General features: G+C 38.0%; 1 protein-coding gene across 1 annotated transcript in view; it reads left to right on the plus strand.

The window, feature by feature from the left end:
* LOC136831345 (kinesin-like protein KIF14) overlaps window positions 1–20,137 on the plus strand; it is a 563,293-nt gene that overhangs the window by 174,336 nt on the left and 368,820 nt on the right. The window contains 1 exon segment of the mRNA XM_067091651.1: window positions 3,015–3,154. Within this exon segment, the coding sequence (XP_066947752.1) occupies window positions 3,015–3,154 (140 nt within the window).

The following is a 20,137-nucleotide window of genomic DNA, read 5'->3' on the forward strand; positions in this document are numbered from 1 at the left end:
AAGGATCCACATTCTTGGCCAGGAATGATGGGCCAGGGGACAATAATAGTTGATGGTCAGCTATTTGCGTGATGCATCGTCTCTATCAAAGAGAGCCCAGTTCACTAATACTGTACGAGCTCCTGATACTAATGCAATCAAGAGGATCACCTTTTGTAGCCTGTGCGTTGTGGTTGTATTGGGTCCACTGAATTGAGGGGTTGATAGAAGTCTAAGCACCTTGTTCAGGGACCAAGCAATTGGAAGCCTTTCGGGAGTGGGCCTTTGTAGAGCAAAAGACTGCAGAAGGGAAGTGAAAATTTCTATACTGAGTCAATCCCAATCCATAAAGCAAGGGTTCCGTTAATGCAGCCTTGTATGCCATGACTGTTGTAACCACAAGGCATTTGTCTTCAAAAGGGTATATAAGAAAAATAAAATTTCAATAGAAATTTCAACTGGGCTCTCAGTATGGATATAATCTAACATGGTCTAAACTTGGCCAAGTGAATTCTCTGTCTCTGGCCAAGAGAATTCTCATAGGTCCAGCCAGTCTAGTTAGTTACTTCCTCTGACTCAAACTGTAAGAGAAAATACTACCTACTTGACTCTAGAGTAGTGCCATACCAACTAAACTGGTAGACCTAGACCTGTTTAGTCTAGCGCCCACCCAGTGTCTTGTTTGGTTGCCTTCACACACACACACACACACACACACACACACACACACACACTCTCTCTCTCTCTCTCTCTCTCTCTCTCTCTCTCTCTCTCTCTCTCTCTCTCTCTCAGAGGTGATGATGTTGGAGTCGACAGCCATGGCTGTGCCCCAGGCAGTCTCCTGGTTGGACCTATGTTCCTTTACTGCACTGTCGCTCAGATGTCCTCTTTGTTGGGTGGTCACACTCCTGATAAAGATGGTGCTTTCAGGAGGCTGCCGCTGTCTAGAGGTAGGGCTGTCATGTACCTAGCCTGCCAGATGGCAAACCTGTGGTCCAACTTGGCCCCTGAAGAATGGGATGAAGTTCTATCCCAGCTCTCTAGGAGTACTGACCAGTCAATACTGGTGCTAAGGAATGGACTGGTGCTGGAGTCTGCCTCCCTCTTCCCTTGAAGTGAGTTGTAGACTGCAGTGGAGAGGCTACGGACAGAGAACAACAAGCACCAGTCCACCAGGCAGTGTCTCTCTTGGCAAGGTGAGAAAAGGACTGACAGACACCTGTTGTATATATAAATATATATATATATATAAATATATTGATTATATATATATATATATATATATATATATATATATATATATATATATATATATATATATATATATATATATATATATATATATATATATATATATATATCTGTTTTATTGTCTGACACTTCCTCTGGGTTTTTCCAGCCTGATCAAGTAATTGCATACAGACTCATCACTTCATGGTTCAGAAGTCTTGTTACTGTCACATCCCATATGTGCAGTACATGAGAAGTGTGAAGTCCCTTCCTCTGCTCTCATCAGACCAGGGAGGGACATCTAGTTAGGCGAACCTACCAGTCAGTTCAGAGAGCACCCAGATTTCCTCCCACCAGTAGGCAAGTCTCCTCCATAAAGAACGGTTTGTGCTTCTGTGGGAAAAAATACCTAATTTTTAAAAGTAACTTGTATTTTTCCTAAAATACAAATCTGAATCTCTTTACCTGAATGGCTCACCTCATTCTCCCTCTCATTTGTCATCTGGGCCAGAAGGCACAGTTGAGTGCAGACCAGCAAATGGGCAGGGTTTCCCTGCCTGTTGGTTGTTAACTAACTTGCCAGTAAATTTGAATGGCCGTTCCTAGCTCATCACACTGGAAGCTAAATTCCTATATAAAGAACTTCAGGATTGTATATTTGAAAAAATACATATTTTACTTTTAAAATCTGATATTTTCTGGGTAGGATAGGCTGTTATGTATAGGCATGCCTTTTTTAAAGGACTTAATCCATTCCAGAAGGCTGTCCTTTAACTGAACTGTCTCAAAACAAGCAAATTTTTCCCATATTTTCCAGACCTGCAAAAATACAGCAAATAAAAGCATTTTTAAATTTAATAAAATAGGTTAAATAAATGCCAGTTTGATGGCCAGTTTGGAAGGTGGTGAGGAAGATGAAGAGGAGAGATTATTGTTTGGAAAGGAAATCCCCTTCCATGAAAACGGCAGACACCTGAACCTTTGGAGTTTTTTCTCTTTATGTCTCTTTTTACTGCTTTTTTCATGTTTTTCTTTCTCACTAAATACTTGTCCAGTGGTGTTTGTTTTTCCCTGCATTTTAAAATGTCATTGTCATTCAGTAGGTTTATAACAGTTTGCTACAGCTTCTTGAGATTATATTTTTCAAGAAAACTACTTTTTCATGTTTTTCTATTATAGTATATCCTTTTGCATCTTTACAGATTTTCTCTCACTCTCTTCATCTTGCTGGCATCTGAGCTTTCTGTGTTTCATCTAGGAACTACTGCACACATGATGTATTTAATCCCGTACATATTCTAGCAAGTTCTCTCTCTCTCATAACATGGGAAATAGTGCATTATCCTTTAGATACAAATATATGTGTAATTAAAATTAAAAATTACTTTATGTTGATTTGCAAGTATAATATTGACTGCTGTAGGAAATAGTGCATATGAGGTGTTCAGCATTAGAAGGGCCTCTCGCCACAAAAAAAATTTTGGGGTTATAAACCATCAAAGTTTTGGAAATTCAACCTGTTCTAATTTCTTTATTTTTCAAGATACAAAGTTGAATTTTGTGTGAGATGAAGTATTTGCAATCAGGAATGGAATAGTGTGCATAAAAAATTATGGTTCAACCCTACCCTCTTTTTTGGAAAGAAGGGGAATTATTTTAAAATGATCAGGTGAAAAACACTTTTCAAAAGTTGGGGCGAGAGGCTTTTGGTATACATTTGCTACAGCTCCTAATCATTGAACTGTGAGAAATAAACATGCAGTATATTTTTATAGCAGTTAATACTTTTTTATTTCAATGTTTAGGGTTGTAGCGCTTTAACCCCTGATGTGATACGATCTTGCAATACGGATGTATCTGTCAGTCCCAGTGCGGAAAATTACGTAGGGAGAGCTGAGTCCACAGCAGTGTCTGTTGGTGTTAGAGTTCGTCCCCTTAATAGTAGGTAAGTTGGCAGAATATTTTGAATATAGTTTTTTTTATATTTTGGATGGGGTAAGTTGTACATTCGAGAATAATAATGCAAGACTTTATATTATGAATTTTACCACAATGAGAAGATTTTTTTTATCAATTTTTGTCATTATTAAAAATGAGACATGTAAAGTGTATCATTAATTAATAAAGCATTTTTGATAGCGTAGCTGCTGTTCGTCCTCAGAGGAGTTACTCTCATGGGTCCATAGAGGCTCCATAAGACAGACTAACTAATATCAAAGAATTCTCCTTTAGTCGATCACAGCCAGTATATAGTGCACGTTGACACTGATAGAGTATAGGATTCAAGACAAGAGGGCTCTTTCTCTTGTCTGCAGCGATTGCCTAGGTTTTTCATCGCCTTAACCTGCAGATGTGGCAACAACGCATTGCACATCAGCCATCATTGTGTTGACTATGTAGTCAGCATGAGACCTGCTGTCCATTACTCTTTAGCTCTACAAGCGTCAACACACGACATAGGGTTGTCCGTTGATAAGTGCTCCTAACATCTTAATTCAGTCATTGTGGAAGAACCAAAACTCAGTAACATGCTAAGTGCATAGTTTTAAGTCCCAGTGAAAAGTTTTAATTTTAGAAAATTTTTAGTTAGTAGTGTATTTCACTAAAAGTTGGGAGACAGCGATCTCCTACAAGACAAAAATTAGTTTGGTTGATTATTTACAGTGCCATCTTGTTAGACGACAAACAATGCTTAATTATACTGAAGTAATAATTTTGTAAAAGTGTTGTTCTTGAAGGTCATTAGTATATGCCCTTTTATCCTATTACTGTACTGTAGTTATCTTAGGCTACTTAGTAGATATGCTAAGCTACGTACTCATTTGGGCTACTGTGTGCAAGAAAAAATATTTGCGATAGTGAGCCACAAACCTTGAGTTAAGTGAAACCAATTATTTGGCAGTAATATTTAATTGTCAAACTGAATAGTTTTTGTGAAAATGTTCCCAATTATCACTAATATCAGGGAACTTGTATTAGATTATACAAATTTTTTCTTCCACATAACCACGCCACTAACAGCGGCTTCTGTTGAAATTGTATACAGTGTTGGTTTGCATATGTAAATGTTAAACTTTTTATATTTTCATATAACGAGCATTGAAATTGTTCTTAATTTATGTACCTAACTTATGAAAAAATTTTCACTTGTGGCCAAATAACTTATGTGGACCCTATGGGGCACACGCTATGATTTCCAACCAGGGTTCTGTAAAGCATTGTCAATGGTTCCTCAAGAAATTGTGAAAAAAATTTGTAGTACAAATAATGGGAATCTGAATTTACACTGCTTGAATAACAATGGAAGGTTTGATTTTATATGATTTATATTAAGAAATTTCTTAGCTATAGACAGTTTATATACTATGTGTGTATATATATATATATATATATATATATATATATATATATATATATATATATATATATATATATATATATATATATATATATATATATATATATATATATATATATATATATATATGCATGCAGTATACAGTCATACCCTGAACTTACGTGAGGTTATATATATATATATATATATATATATATATATATATATATATATATATATATATATATATATATATATATATATATAATATATATATATATATATATATATATATATATATATATATATATATATATATATATATATATATATATATATATATATATATATATATATATATATATATATATATATATATATATATATATATATATATATATATATATATATATATATATATATATATATATATATTATATATATATATATATATATATATATATATATATATATATATATATATATATATATATATATATATATATATATATATATATATATATATATATATATATATATATATATATATGCAGTATACAGTCATACCCGAACTTACGTGAGGTTAGGTTCCAGAACCCTCAAGCAGGGTGAATTTTTCGCATAAGTTTGGCATGGTCTCTAAAAATGCTAATAAATGCTTATTTCTAAAGTTTAAACACTAAATATGACCCTAATCATGCTCCCAAATTATTAAGGTAACTTTTAGTTGAAATTAAAGTTACTCTAATTTCATTTAGACTAATACAACTCTTAGTTATTATGTCTATGTTTTAGAACATTTTTGCAACACTAGCGCATTTACATTTCGTAGATGGTACAGGTCGAATTAGATCAGTTTAAACTATCTACTGTACAGGTAAAGCTGTATGGAGAATTAATAAGTTGTAAAAATGTGTGAGTGCTAACTTTGAACAAGAGAGAGAGATAGATAAGTTTGTCCTTACTTAAGAGAGTGAAATTATTTATCAGTTATTACGGAAACTGAGAGAATAACACACGAGAGAGAGAGAGGGAGATATTGTCCTTACTTGAAATATAGTTAAATTATTTATGAATTACAGTATTACGGAGACAGAGAGAATAAGTAAAGTTAAGTATATCTTAGTTTAACCAGACCACTGAGCTAATTAACAGCTCTCCTAGGGCTGGCCCGAAGGATTAGATTTATTTTTACGTGGCTAAGAACCATTTAGTTACCTAGCAACGGGACCTACAGCTTATTGTGGAATCTGAACCACATTAAAGCGAGAAATGAATTTCTATCACCAGAAACAAATTCCTCTTGTTCTTCACTGGCTGGTCGGAGATTCGAACTCGCGACCAACAGAGTGGTAGCTGAGAACGGAACCCGCTCACCCAGTGAGAAACTGACAGAGAATAAGGAGAGAGAGAGAGAGTAAGTTATTCTTACGTTAGATATCAAAAGATGGAAATTCAGTATTAAACTAACATTTAAATAAAATTAAAGGTACTGTATTTTCATTTAAAAGTTAGCTTAATACATTACCCTTAAAAAAAGAAATAAATGGTTAATGTAAAAATATAGGAGTGTGTGACTCTCCCCCCATTCCACCGATCTATTTTTAGAAGTCTTCTCAGCCTCGTTTTTAAAAACTTTTTATTGTGTCACTTTCTCTTTGTTCTGAAATGCTCTGTGTCTCTATGTTTTAGAACGGCGTATTTACAGTTTGTAAACGGTACAGGTAAAATTAGATCAATTTAAAATTATCTACTGTACAGTTAAAGACATACAGAGAAACAGTAATACATAGGTTGGCTAACTACGAACGAGAGAGAGAGAGAGAGAGATAGATAACAGTTGTCCTTACTTAAGAGAGTGAAATTTTTTATGAATTATTACGGACACGCACACAGAGATAGAGAGAGATAGATAACAGTTGTTCTTACTGAAGAGAGTGAAATTTTTTATGAATTATTACGGACACACACACACAGAGATAGATAGAGAATTACAAGAAACATTTGACCACTGATTAGCAACACTCCCCTCCTTGCCATGTTAAATGACATGTCTGACAGCTTTTGCCTTCAACCCTCTTACAAAAGACGTGGCAAGAATTTGTTTGTTTAAAGTAATACGAATTTTGTAATTACAGTTTTATTATTATTATTACTATTATTATTATTATTATTATTATTATTATTATTTGATTTTATAAATCTTATTAATATTTGAAATTAGTACTTATTATGAGGTAAAAAGTTTATTTATCATACAAATACACATACCTGCATACATGCACCATAAAAATTCTCTCATCTCACTAAAAGAGAGAGAGAGAGAGAGAGAAATTATTACTTTTAATAATATTTAATGTTATTTAATTTACACATAAAAGCTTGAAAACTTATAAATTTCATTAAAAATTAAACATAAACACTTTTGCAGGGTTTCTCAGTGCTTGCAAATGTTCGCGTGTCTGTGATAAACTCGTGTATGACCATCAGTTAGGTTCTAGTGAAAAATTCATGTGTCTGTGAATTCATGCAACTTGAATCCTGCAAGTTTGGGGTATTACTGTGTGTGTATGTATATATATATATGTGTGTGTATGTATATATATATATATATATATATATATATATATATATATATATATATATGTATATGTGTGTGTGTGTATGCACGAGTATACTGTAGGTAAAGGTTCCCTGGGGTTCCTTAAAGGTATAAAGGTTGGGAATCACTGTTCAAGAGTGTTACACAAAGGTCTGAATGGAAACATTGGAGGGCGCCAATATGTCACTTCCCAAAGTAACCTCATTACTGCACGTTCTAACTCCTTCTGTGAGGACCCTTTTGAGGAGTCTGTTGTGGCTCAACTCAATGACGAGCCCAACAAAAGAATTGTACAATATACATATACGCTCTCCTTGGAAACGGGGAATCCAGGAACCAGAAAACCTGAGATTTCCCTTTTTTCCAAGCCAAACAAGGTTCACTATGACTCGGAGTCATATGTCACCAGTTACCCCTAAAGGATTGTTTCAAAAACAGACTCCCTCGACTTGGGGCCACCTTGACATAGTGAGGGGCTCTTGAACCCCAGGAATTTGTTCCCAGGTTTTTGTCCAAGAGCCCCATATATCATTATATATTTCTTTGGGTTAATTTTTGTGGAATTTTCTACTTTTGCTAAAATTTATTGGACATGATAAATAGGAAAAGATATCGTAGCTTGGAATGGGTTTTTATCCGAAGCTAAATAGTGGGCACTTTGGTAGGACCATCAACTGCCCGATAATGTTTGGACCTGAGAGATACCAGACTGATAGCTCAAAGGTGTAATCATTCTGCAGGGCTGGACCACGGACTCCTGGGGCATTTGGTTCTGAGGATAGGACTCAGCATTCTATCTGGTTTCCCCATAACATGATTAGGGTGGGGATGATTGTATTCATGTAATACTCTCAGTCCTAGCAAGTGGGTTTGGCTTACACTTGGGCCACTCTAATCATGTTGTGCCATCCCATGTGGGGTACAGTAGGGACGCGGACATTTGGGATTCGGTTCTCTCTTGTGCCATTGGTGGAAGAATAAACTCCATGAAAGGCTGAAGATATCTTTTTAAGGGTTTTGGGTTTAATTTTTTTTTTATTTACACTAATTTTTATGAGCAGTCACTACAGTATAAAGATTTGATACCCCTTGGCCCTTTGATGGTACTAATACGGCACAGTTGGCGACCACTGGAACCTCCTCTGACAACCTTTGTTTAGAAAAAAAATATCTTAGTGTAATCACACTGGAAACCTACAGTATGTTCCAGTACAGGGCAAACCCAAAAAAAGTAAATATCGTCTTGACCCAACCTTGACTCACTTCGACTCCCTCTTTGGGAGGGGAATTTGGTCAAGGTTCCTGCCCTTAGAAACAGACAAGAAAATATCGTAATTGAAATAAGGAAATTTCCTGTTGAACCGACATTAAACTTCTGAAATGTCATTCAGACAAATAAAAGACCAGATATGGTTGATAGAAACCACAACAAAAAATCAGTCAGAAAATTAAGGATTCCCTTAAAATAAGAGGTATAACAATGTACAAGATTGTAGATGGAGTAATGGAAAAAACACTGAGAATAGCAAAGGTAAAATTTGAAGGCCAAGAATTACCCTTAAAATAAGAATTATGGGTAATTCTATATATTAGCTCCGCACCTGTTTTTACCTTGGAAACTGGTTTTTTCTCCACTTTTACGGCTTCTGATAACGGAGGCGAGTTTGCTTGTTGGCGGCCAAGTGTCATTTGCCCCCTAACTCTATTCATCAGTAAAGGGGGACTGTGGGAATCCGGGGTTCTGGGTGGGGGAAAATAGAGAAGTGGAGTGGACATGTTTACATTATAGGGGTGCTGGCTGGAGGGGAAAATGAGAGGGAGCCATATGCAAAAAGGAGGGAGCAGCTGAAAGGGTGGGGGGTAACGAGGCAGGATGGGAGAAATTTCCTCACGTGGCCCAAAAGCTGGGGTAAGTGGGGAGCGGTGCAAGTAGGGGGTGGGAGGTAGGTTGCGCAAGTGGGAAACTCATCGGGAACGAGTGCGAATAGAAGCGTAACACTGGGGGTGGGGGGAGGGAGGAAACACTGAGGCGGTAAGGGGGACGGGGACAAAGTGTGTGGCCAACAAAAAACAAACTTCACCAACTTTACTAGAAGCCGTAAAAGTGGAGAAAAATCCAGTTTAAAAGGTAAAAACGAGAGGGAAGGCACTTAAAGCTGGCTGGAAGGAGCAACCTGGCAGGAAAAAACAATTTTCAGATAAAAAAAAAAAGTGAGCACCAACAGAACTAACTGGGCTTACCTTAGGGATGGGAGGGTAGAGATCAGCCGCTGCCTTTACAAATGCGTGGAGCCTGGTGTTGGGGTTGAGGAAATGAATCTTAAAATAGGCTTCAGCCAGGTAGCCTACAAAACTGTACTTCCTCCTGACAAAGCTTGATTAACTGTTCGTAGTTACCTAAGCATTAGGCAGAAAAGTTGCGGTAACTGACATAGCAGTTAGCGCAAGACACTGGGGGGGTGTGTCGAGTTATGGGCTCAGACGAACGCGACGTTGACGGAAGGGATTCAGCCACTGTACTGAACAAGAAATGCAAAATCTGTATGTTTGTTCATGAGACTTACCTGTCAGATATATATATAGCTGTATTTTCCGAAGTCCGACAGAATTTCAAAATTCGCGGCACACGCAATGGCCGGGCAGGTGGTTAGTACCCATTCCTGCCGCTGGGGGCGGGTATCAGGAACCATTCCCATTTTCTATTCAGATTTTCTCTGTCGCGGACTGTCAACACCTGTTGTCAGTTCCTCCGCCATTTGATTTCGAAATTTGTTGTCACTTAAGTATTTTGGTTGTTTTTTGGTATTCGACTGGATCTGTGACTTGGCATATGCTCTTTGTGGACCGTTTTTGATTTTGCTTTTGACTTTTCTTATAAAGGGATCTCCCTCAAGCTTCTGAACCCCGACCTAGTGTTGTTTTTCTGACGGGTCATCAACAGGTTGGGGGGCAACACTAGGGGGAGAGGAAGTGTTAGGAACCTGGAGAGAGGAACAGGTGTCCTGGCACATCAACATCAAAGATTTGGCGGCTATCTTGTAGCTCTCCAATTCTTCGAGGTCCAAGTTTGCAATCGTGTAGTTCTAGTAAACTCGGACAACACTACGGCATTGGATTACCTCAAGAGACAGGGCGGAACACTCTCTTGTTCCCTGTTCAGCCTTGCAAGAGAGATTATTCTTTGAGCCTATGCTCGCAACATTTCGATTCTCACAAGTTTTGTTGCAGGGGTCGAAAATGTTCGATCAGACCTGCTCAGTTGGCGCCATCAACTCCTGCCGAAGAAATGGACCCTTCATCAGGAGGTTTGCCAAGATTTTTGGAAATTTTGGGGTCGCCATCTTGTGGATCTTTTCACGACCTCAAGAACAGCGAGGCTCCCTCTATAAAGCTCATCTGTACTCGACCCGGGGGCAGTTGCGATAGATGCTCTTCTCTGGGATTGGACGGGAATAGATGTTTACGCCTTTTCCCCCGTTCAAAATTCTGGGAGAAGTCATACGCAAGTTCGCGGCCTCACAAGGGACGAGGATGACTCTCATCCCCACGTTTTGGCCTTCAAACCACTGGTTCTCGGAGTTTCTCTTCTGGTTGGTAGACGTTCCGAGGACCCTTCCTATGAGAGCAGACCTGCTCATACAACCCCACTTCGCGAGATATCTTCAAAATCTCCCCGCTCTGAACCTGACTGCTTTCAGACTATCGAAATTGGTCAGAGCGAAGGGGTTTTTCTGGCCAGGTGGCACGGGCCATCGCTAGAGCCAGAAGTTCTTCATCTAACAGGATATATCTAGCGAAGTGAGCAACCTTCAAGGGTTGGTGTAGAAAGAAGGGCTTTTCCTCTTCCTCTATCACTGTGAGCCAGGTTGTGGATTTTCTCCTTTACCTAAGAGAAAAACTCGGTATAGCAGTTCCGACTATCAAGTGTTATCGGAGCATGCTTTCGACTGTTTTCAGACACAGAGGATTAGATTTGTCTGACAGTAAGGACCTCCACGATCTTACGAGCTCTTTCAAGACGTCCAAGGTTCCTCAGCTAATTCCTCCTGCTTGGAACTTGGACGTAGTGCTCAAGTTTTTGATGTTTAGTCCTTTTGAGCCTCTCCACTCTGCATCTCTTAAGGATGTTACTCGAAACGGCATTCCTCACGGCTCTGGCGACGGTGAAGAGAGTGAGCGAAGTTCGAGGCCGTCATGTGGGCTTCAAGGAACACGATACTGTCTATTCTTTAAGCCCTAAGTACTTGGCTAAGAATGAAAGGCCTTCTAACCCTTGGCCTAGACACTTTGAAATTAAAGGTTTAGCAGACCTTATTGGACAGGAACCTGAGGGAGTTCTATGTCCAGTTAGAGCTCTCAAGTACTACCTTAAAAAGAACACAGGACACTCGTGGTCCCTCGGATAATTTATGGTGTTCTGTGAGGCAACCAGTTAAACCTATGTCGAAGAATGCACTGGCATTCTTCATTAGGGGACGTCATTAAGGATGCACACTCTAGTTGTGACGACTCCAACTTCAAGTTGTTGAGAGTTAACGCTCACGAGGTGAGGGCAGTTGCTACCTCCATGGCGTTCCAGAAAATATGGTACTCAGTGACATTCTCAGTGCCACATTTTGGCGAAGTCAATTCGGTGTTTGCCTCACACTCTTGGCAAGATGTTTAGGTAGCATACTAAAAATTGCTTTTCGCTGGAACCATACATTGCTGCTTCAGCAACCTTGGGGACAGGGGTAACTCTGATCCTATCCCCTTTTTAATTGTGTTTTTATGGTTGTTGGGTCGACTACTGGAGGCAGTCTTCCCAATCCTTTGCAAACTAACGCTTTAGGTGTTGGTTAGGTGGTTAGTAATGCTCTTTTGTCCTCTTTGTATGGTCTATGGCCTAGTCACATTGTGGTCACGCCCCCGTTGACAGATCATCTAGAAGTTGCCAGCTATATAGGTCACTACCTCGCTGGGGTCTCTAGTAAAGCAGAAGCAGACTAGAGTGACAGTAACCACTCAGTCAGCTACGCTATCAGATAAGGAACCAAAATAATTTTACCAATAATTGGTTTTTTCCTAATTCTTGGCTGTCTCTACCCCCTCCAAAGGTGGTATTCAGCTATATATATATCTGACAGGTAAGTCTCATGAACAAAATGATATTTTAATGATAAAATAAAGTTTGTTCATACTTACCTGGCAGATATATATATTCATATTGCCCTCCCTCCTCCCCTCAGGAGTCAGTGGCGTTAGAAAATCTGAATAGAAAATGGGAATGGTTCCTGATACCCGCCTCCCAGCGGCGGGAATGGGTACTAACCACCTGCCCGGCCACTGCGTGTGCCGCAAATTTTGAAACTCTGTCGGACTTCGGAGAATACAGCTATATATATATCTGCCAGGTAAGTATGAACAAACTTTATTTTATCATTAAAATATCATTTTTAAGGTGTAGGAATGGGTAGCAGATAAGGGTTGTGGCGGGTCAAGAGGGGGTGGGAAGTGGCGGGTTTTGGCGCAATTAGGTGTTGGGGGAAGGGTTTGCGTGAGGAACTTGGGGGAAGGGGGAAACTTATGCGACAGTAACAGGAACGGTTTTGCTGAAAAAGCTTCGTGCTGGTTATGACAGTAAAGCAAAGAAACCACAAGTGCTTGAAAAAATGTGGCAGGGCAAAATATATTTTTTGGGGTACAGATACGCTATTGCCGTGTTTAGTACTGGGTTGGCGGGTTAAATGCATTTCGCCGTGTTTAGTAATGGGTTCGGGGAAATGGAATCCCACTGGTTATGATAGGGAAGCAGAGAAACGATGCTGCCGTGCGAAAAATGTGTGTAGGGAAAGTTTTTTGCTTTTGGGGTACAGATACACTTTTGCTGAGTTGGGTACGGGGCTGGCGGGGTAAATGCATTTCGCCGTGTTTAGTACTGGGTTGGCGGGTTAAATGCATTTCGCAGTATTTAGTAATGGGTTAAGGGAAATGGAGTCATGCTGGTTATGATAAGGAAGCAGAGAAGCGATGCTGTCGTGTGAAACGTGTGTAAGGAAAGTTTTTTCTTTTGGGGTACAGATACACTTTCGACGAGTTTAGTACTGGGCTGGCAGGGTAAATGTATTTCGCCGTGTTTAGCAGTAGGTTCGGGGGGGTATAATCTCCCTGCACTGCGTTCAGTACTGGTCCGGGGGGGCACCTGTGTTGCAACAGTTACGGGTAAGTGTAACCAAGAACGTTGAAACTTACAACAATAAACTCAAAAGCGTATGTGTTTTTTCTTTGCTGTGTTAACTTATAGTTTGGGAGGATTGCATGCAGGGTGTGTTAGATTCATGCGTAGGGATAACCAGATTAACAAGTTATTGGACTTGCCGGACGAAATATGAACCATTCAAAACAGACGTACCTTTGCCCTGTCATGTGCAGGATGCGTATGTGAACCCTGGAAAAGGACAGCCCCCCAAGGAGGGGGCGTGTTAGCAACTTCGAGTGGCAACATTTAGGGGGTTTTTCTCAGTGGGGGGGATAACAGCGCAACGTGATTGGTTAGATAAGTGTTTTGGGGGGGGGTTAGGTCCCAAACTCCGAGTTTCCTCAGTAAGGGAATGAGGGATGAATCAATAGCTCCCCAATAAATGTTCAGGAGGACGGTAGTAATGGGAGGAGTTGCCTTTGTGTTGGCTCATTTAATGTTCTTGTTTGTTCTCTGTTTATTTAGCAGTTTCTCATGTCTGGGGTGCTGTAAAAAGTAAATTTTGATCGGTTTCTCATGCCTCGTCGTCTACCCCACCCACAACCCCGCTTTCCCTAGGGGTCCCATAAATTGTAGGGTAGAAATGTGCAGGTGAGTCGTTATGTAGCCAAATAACACTCTCCCAGGGGTATACCCCACCCAGAACCCTGCATTCCCATCAGGTCCCCTAGCTTCTTGGTTGAGGGAGCAGATCACCTGTCCCCGGGGTATACCCCACCCATAACCTCGCTTTCCCATTGGGTTCCCTACCTTGTTGGATGAACTTCAATGGTTAATTACACTCGAGCGCCAAAAATTAAAGGTAAATTCATAATTAGCAACCAAAAAACTGTAGAAAAAGTCAAGTTGTAGTGCCGTTGGCGCCACGGAGCTACTATATAGTTCTACCGAATTATGGGCCAAAACAGAGAACTGAAACTGTATGTTCCATAACTACTACAGTGCCAAAGCTGTAGTAAGTACGGACATACAAGGAGAAATTGCTGGAATACATCTGTTTGTGCATATTGTGGATCTGACAAACATACCACACCGTGGATGTGCAGTGAACCAAAATGTGTGAACTATGGGCAAAATCACCAAGCAAGGTCTAAGAAGGAATGCATGTATGTTATATATTTATATATATATATATATATATATATATATATATATATATATATATATATATATATATATATATATATTTATATATATATATATATATATATATATATATATATATATATAATATAGATATAGATATATATATATATATATATATATATATATATATATATATATATATATAATATAGATATATATATATATATATAATATAGATATAGATATATATATATATATATATATATATATATATATATATATATATATATATATATATATATATATATATATATATATATATATATATATATATATATATATATATATATATATATACATATATATATATTATATATATATATATATATATATATATATATATATATATATATATATATATATATATATATATATATATATATATATATATATATATTATATAATGTGCTTTTTAAATTTTGTTGAATCAACTTTTTTATTGTTGATCAACTTCTTATTAATTTGACAATATTTTCTGAACCTTCTATGTTCTTCCAAATTCAGTTGATGGACAAAAAAAAAGAAGATTAACTCTCTGTTCCTTTTACTATAAACACAACACCACAGCTGTTCCATCACTCTTCGTGACCTCTTCAAAGTGTATAATCTGGACATAGCGTCTTGTTGTTTTGTTACAGTTTGCGGACGGATGTGTAAGCGTCCAAAACAATAATAATACAAGCTTCTCTCATAATGAGAAATAATACCAGCCAGAACCCAGACAAGGAAGACAGTACCAACGTCGTTTACTGCTTTACCTGCCCAGAGAGGATGTGCCAGTCCTCCGAAAAAACGCCTACAGGCCCATCGAAATAATGGATCCATCCACCAACACTACATAGACCATCACAACCGAAAACCTACAACACAAGAGCTAGTGGAGAATACACATATCAACTACAAAGAACATGGTTACCATAGATTAATCATAGCCGAATCTGTTTGCATTTTATTACATAAAGCTACATTGAACAGACAACTAGAAGTGGAAAGATCATTCCCATCTAGCAGAAACAACCATAACAACACAGCAGCAACACCTTTTAAATCACACACTTTCTCTCCCCCCCCCATTTCAACTCCCCATCCCCGTAATCTGTATACCTGGATTTCCTTTTCTATTTTGTTTGTTGCCACCAGAACACATGATTTTGTTTTCAGTATTTTTCACAAATTAAATTATGATTTTATTATAAATTTCATTGTATCATAACTTGAATAACTGTAGATAAATTAAAGCTGTTTATTTTGTACTTATTTTATTATAATTTATTATTATTATTGTTATGGACACTACATATCCTTCCGCACACTATAACAAAACAACAAGGCGCTATGTCCAGATTATACACTTTGAAGAGGTCACCACGAGTGATGGAAGAGTTGTGGTGTTGTGTTTATAGTAAATGGAACAGAGTTAATCTTCGTTGTTTTGTCCATCAACTGAATTTGGAAGAATGTAGAAGAATCAGAAAACATTGTCAAATTAATAAGAAGTTGATCGACAATCAAAAAGCCATAGAATTCAATGAAATTAGCATACAAAAAAAACTTTGCCCCAAAAGTATATGCATATATATAATATATATATATATATATATATATATATATATATATATATATATATATATATATGTGTGTGTGTGTGTGTACAGGCAGTCCCGGTTAACATGGCGATCCGGTTTTATGGCGCTGGTCTACTGAGGAAAGTCAGCAATTTTCGGCACCAAAAATCGCTGATTTCTGCTTATTGGCACCAATACACATGTAACAGAGGTGGCGATAACCAAAAATTGTCGCTTTTCTGCGGTGATAGGCTAAAAAAAATTGCCGAAAATCTGTGATTTTTTGTTAGCGGCAATTTTCGGTTATCATCACACCCTCAGAACGGAACCCCACGCCGATAACCGGGGACTGCCTGTAATATATATACTGTGTATATATAATAAGAATAATAATAGATTTTATTTCAGCTCAAGGCCATATACATGGAATATACAAAGTAGAGACAATAATATATACAATCTAGATACATGAGATAACATAGTTGCTGAAGAAGTATGAAAAATAGTATTCATGATAATGGTAACAACTGTAATAATATTGAGAATAGTAGTAAAAAATAATGTGACAATTAAAAAAACAGATTGCATACAAGTAATTTCCAGCTAGGGACCTTAAGTGCTTACAGAAGTTGGGTCCACAAGGCTAAATAGGAAAATTGAAAATAGCAAAACTGTACAGTGATATTACTGTAATTACAGTAATAATAAAAAAAGAAAATACCAATATAATAACATTAAATGTAAAAATATAATAACAATAATAATAAAATAATAATAATAATAATGATAATAATAGAATAAAAATGACAGATTCTGCAGATGACACTTCATAATTGCAAAAACAGAGAATAAGTCATTTAAGGATAGACACCTCATTATCCCATCTTTCCCCCAATTTAGATCATCTTGCCTCACTGCTTAGGATGCTTTGTATGGGCGAATTGCTGCTGTTTCTCAGTCAGGTGATCAGACAGACTGGACATTGTTTGCCTAACAATGATTTTTAAATTATCCACAAAGTTTTGTGTGAACATCTCCATGGCGGAGTGGTAGCGAGGAGTGTTTGTGAGGCGTCTCAATGTCATTGTGAACGACAGTGATACGTCTCATCGTCTCTCGGGTATAGTTGGTCCAAAAGGAACACCCATATACAATCATACCCTGAACTTATGCAAGGTTAGGTTCCGGAACCCCTTGGGCAAGGCAAATTTTCACGTAAGTTTGGCACTGTCTAAAAGTGCTAATAAATGCGTATTTCTAGAGTTTAAACACTAAATATGACCCTAATCGTGCTCCCAAATTATTAAGCTACCTTTTAAATGAAATTAAAGTTACTGTAATTTCATTTAAAAGGTAGCTTAATATATTACCCTTAAAAAAAGAAATAAATGGTTGACATAAAAATAGAGTTTGAAGAGAATTTATCTCTCTCCACTTCCGACTAATCTATTTTTAGAAGTCTTCTCAATCTCATTTTTAAGAACTTTATTCTATGTCTCTTTCTCTTTGTTCTGAAATGCTTTTTCGTGAACAAATAGTGTTTTTTATTTGGAGTAATAACACAACTCTTAGTTATTATATGTCTGTGTTTTAGAACGTATTTGCCACACTAGCGCATTTACAGTTCGTAGACAGTACAGGTAGAATTCGATAATTTAAACTATCTACTGCGGAGGTAAAGATGTACAGAGAAATAATAAGTTGTAAAAATGTGTGAGCGCTAACTACAAATGACCGAGAGAGACAGACAGACAGATAAGGGTTGTCCTTAAGAGAGTGAAATTATTTATCAGTTATTATGGAGACAGAGAGAATAACACATGAGAGAGAGAGAGTTGTCCTTACTTGAAATATCAAATTAAATTATCTATGAATTATTACAGAGACAGAGAGTAACATGAGAGAGAGAGGGAACGCTATTCTTATGTTAGATATCAAAAGATGGAAATTCACAATTTATGAAGGAAAAAGAAAGAGAGAGTAAGTAGAAGTCCTTTGACATGCTGTGGGCAATGATTGACATATTTGACAGCTTTGCCCTTGCCTCACAAGCTGGGTAGGTTGTTAATGGCATCGCTGATGTTACCTGGTGTAATACAGTTGGTGAAATGAAATTGAATGTTATCAGGAAGGAGGTTATCTACATCCCATCGGGAGTCTTGATCGTTTATGCAATTTAGGATAGTGCTGAAGTGATCGCCCCACATTCTTGTGATAGCCTCGTCACCGACTGCCTCTCCTACTGTCTGTGATAGCTTTTTAGTTTTGGGATTTAGGGATTAAATGTCTTTTCAAAGACGAGGGTAATCTCCAGATTCTAATTTTCTAGACATTGCATCAGCTCTTAGTTGCTTTTCATTCAGTCTGCAGTGCTGAAGGGTAAGTTTGAACTGCGTTCTCGCCTGTCTCATTAGCAGTGTAAAGTGTCCTTCCCCTGGGCTACCATTTTGCCTCCACAGTAAAAACATTTCTCATGAATGTGTATACAGATCTTTAACCAAGTCATTCCATCCAGGTATATTACAAGAGTTGCCTTGCCAGAGGCAAACATAGTGGGAATTATATTTGAATAGAATTCTTTCAGATATCTCCTATAGTGTTCATTTCTACATTCTGGGTTAGTGCACAGTAAGACATCTGCCGGTTGAACTAGTTTCCATGGTTTCCCTAAAGGATCTGGTTTTCTGCTGGTTTTTAAAATCCCAGGTAGGGGGTTCACAGTAGGGAGGGATGGGTTAGTGAATGACACTTGTAAGGGGATGTGATCATAGCCCATTGCAAGATCATAGCAAGTGTTGCAGGTCACAACAGAATCATGAAGTTGTGGGGATGCGATGTAGTGGTCCAGTCAGGAGGTTGTAATTGTGTTCGTTCTGTTTTGTACATAGGAGGAGGGAGGGAGGAGCATTACATCACTAATTTGGAGATCGTGATTTTGACAGAAGTGAGTAAGTTCAATATAAAATTGTTTTGTGTGGTTGAAATTAAGGTCCCCAGTTATACAAATATGATCAGCAGTAGAATCATGAATAATGCTGCGTAACTCACCTAGGATCATGCAGTATTGATCAAAATTATTGTTCTTTTCCCTGGGCACATAAACATTAATTATTAGGATGGGCACATAAACATTAATTATTAGGATATTAGAGTCCCCTACTGTCACTTGAAACCCCAGCAATCTGTCACTCCTATAAGTCATCACATTCACCATATTTTCTAAAGATTTGTGCCACAGGAAAGAAAGGCCCCCTTTTGGGCGACCGGCTGTGATGTGATCTGTAACTTGCATTGATGAGGTTGAGAATGCTCTGAAGTCTTCATGCACTGAATTGCAGATGGCAAGGTCATCAGGCCAGAGAAGTGTTTCTTGTAATGCAATGATGCCTTTGAAGTTTTTGCAGAACATGTTTAGGGGAGGCCAAAAATATTCCACGAGATTATATCTAATGTATCCATGGCAAGCCACGAAGATGGGAAATGAATGAATTGATCATTTGGGTGGATGGGGGGTTGGCCAGGGGGGATGGGCAGTCACTCGCTGTTAGGGGTTGGCTGGCACTTGTGGTAGAAGGTGAGCCTGCGCCTAAAACCCTGCTTGGGGTGTCAGTAAGTTCCCCTGGTGGGGGGTTCCCGGATTAGATTATATCTTATATATTAGGACCGAAGTTCTCGCCTTTAAAAGCATCGACTTGTTGAAATAGGCAGATAATCTTGTTTAATTTTGCATAGGAGTTCATGGGAGACAAGAGGGCCAGAACCCTATGAAACTTGACTCTCTCTACTATGGCGTCTAGCTTCACTGATGAGCGTATATTGTGGAGCACAATGTGACAACTCCTCATAGGTTTCGGCAGAGGTGAGTCACGAATATTGGGCTTCAGTCCAGCGGGCAGTTGAGTTTCTTTTCTTTTTTGCTGCTTGCTTGTGTCTACCAGCCCCCGGTCCCCTCATGATCATTTTCATCCTCATCCACAACTAGGGGTTTTGGGGGGAGAGATAGGGTTGGAAGACTCATGAGCACTGGTGATCGTCAATGA

The sequence above is a fragment of the Macrobrachium rosenbergii genome, chromosome 48, assembly GCF_040412425.1.
Source record: "Macrobrachium rosenbergii isolate ZJJX-2024 chromosome 48, ASM4041242v1, whole genome shotgun sequence".
Lineage (NCBI taxonomy): Eukaryota > Metazoa > Arthropoda > Malacostraca > Decapoda > Palaemonidae > Macrobrachium > Macrobrachium rosenbergii.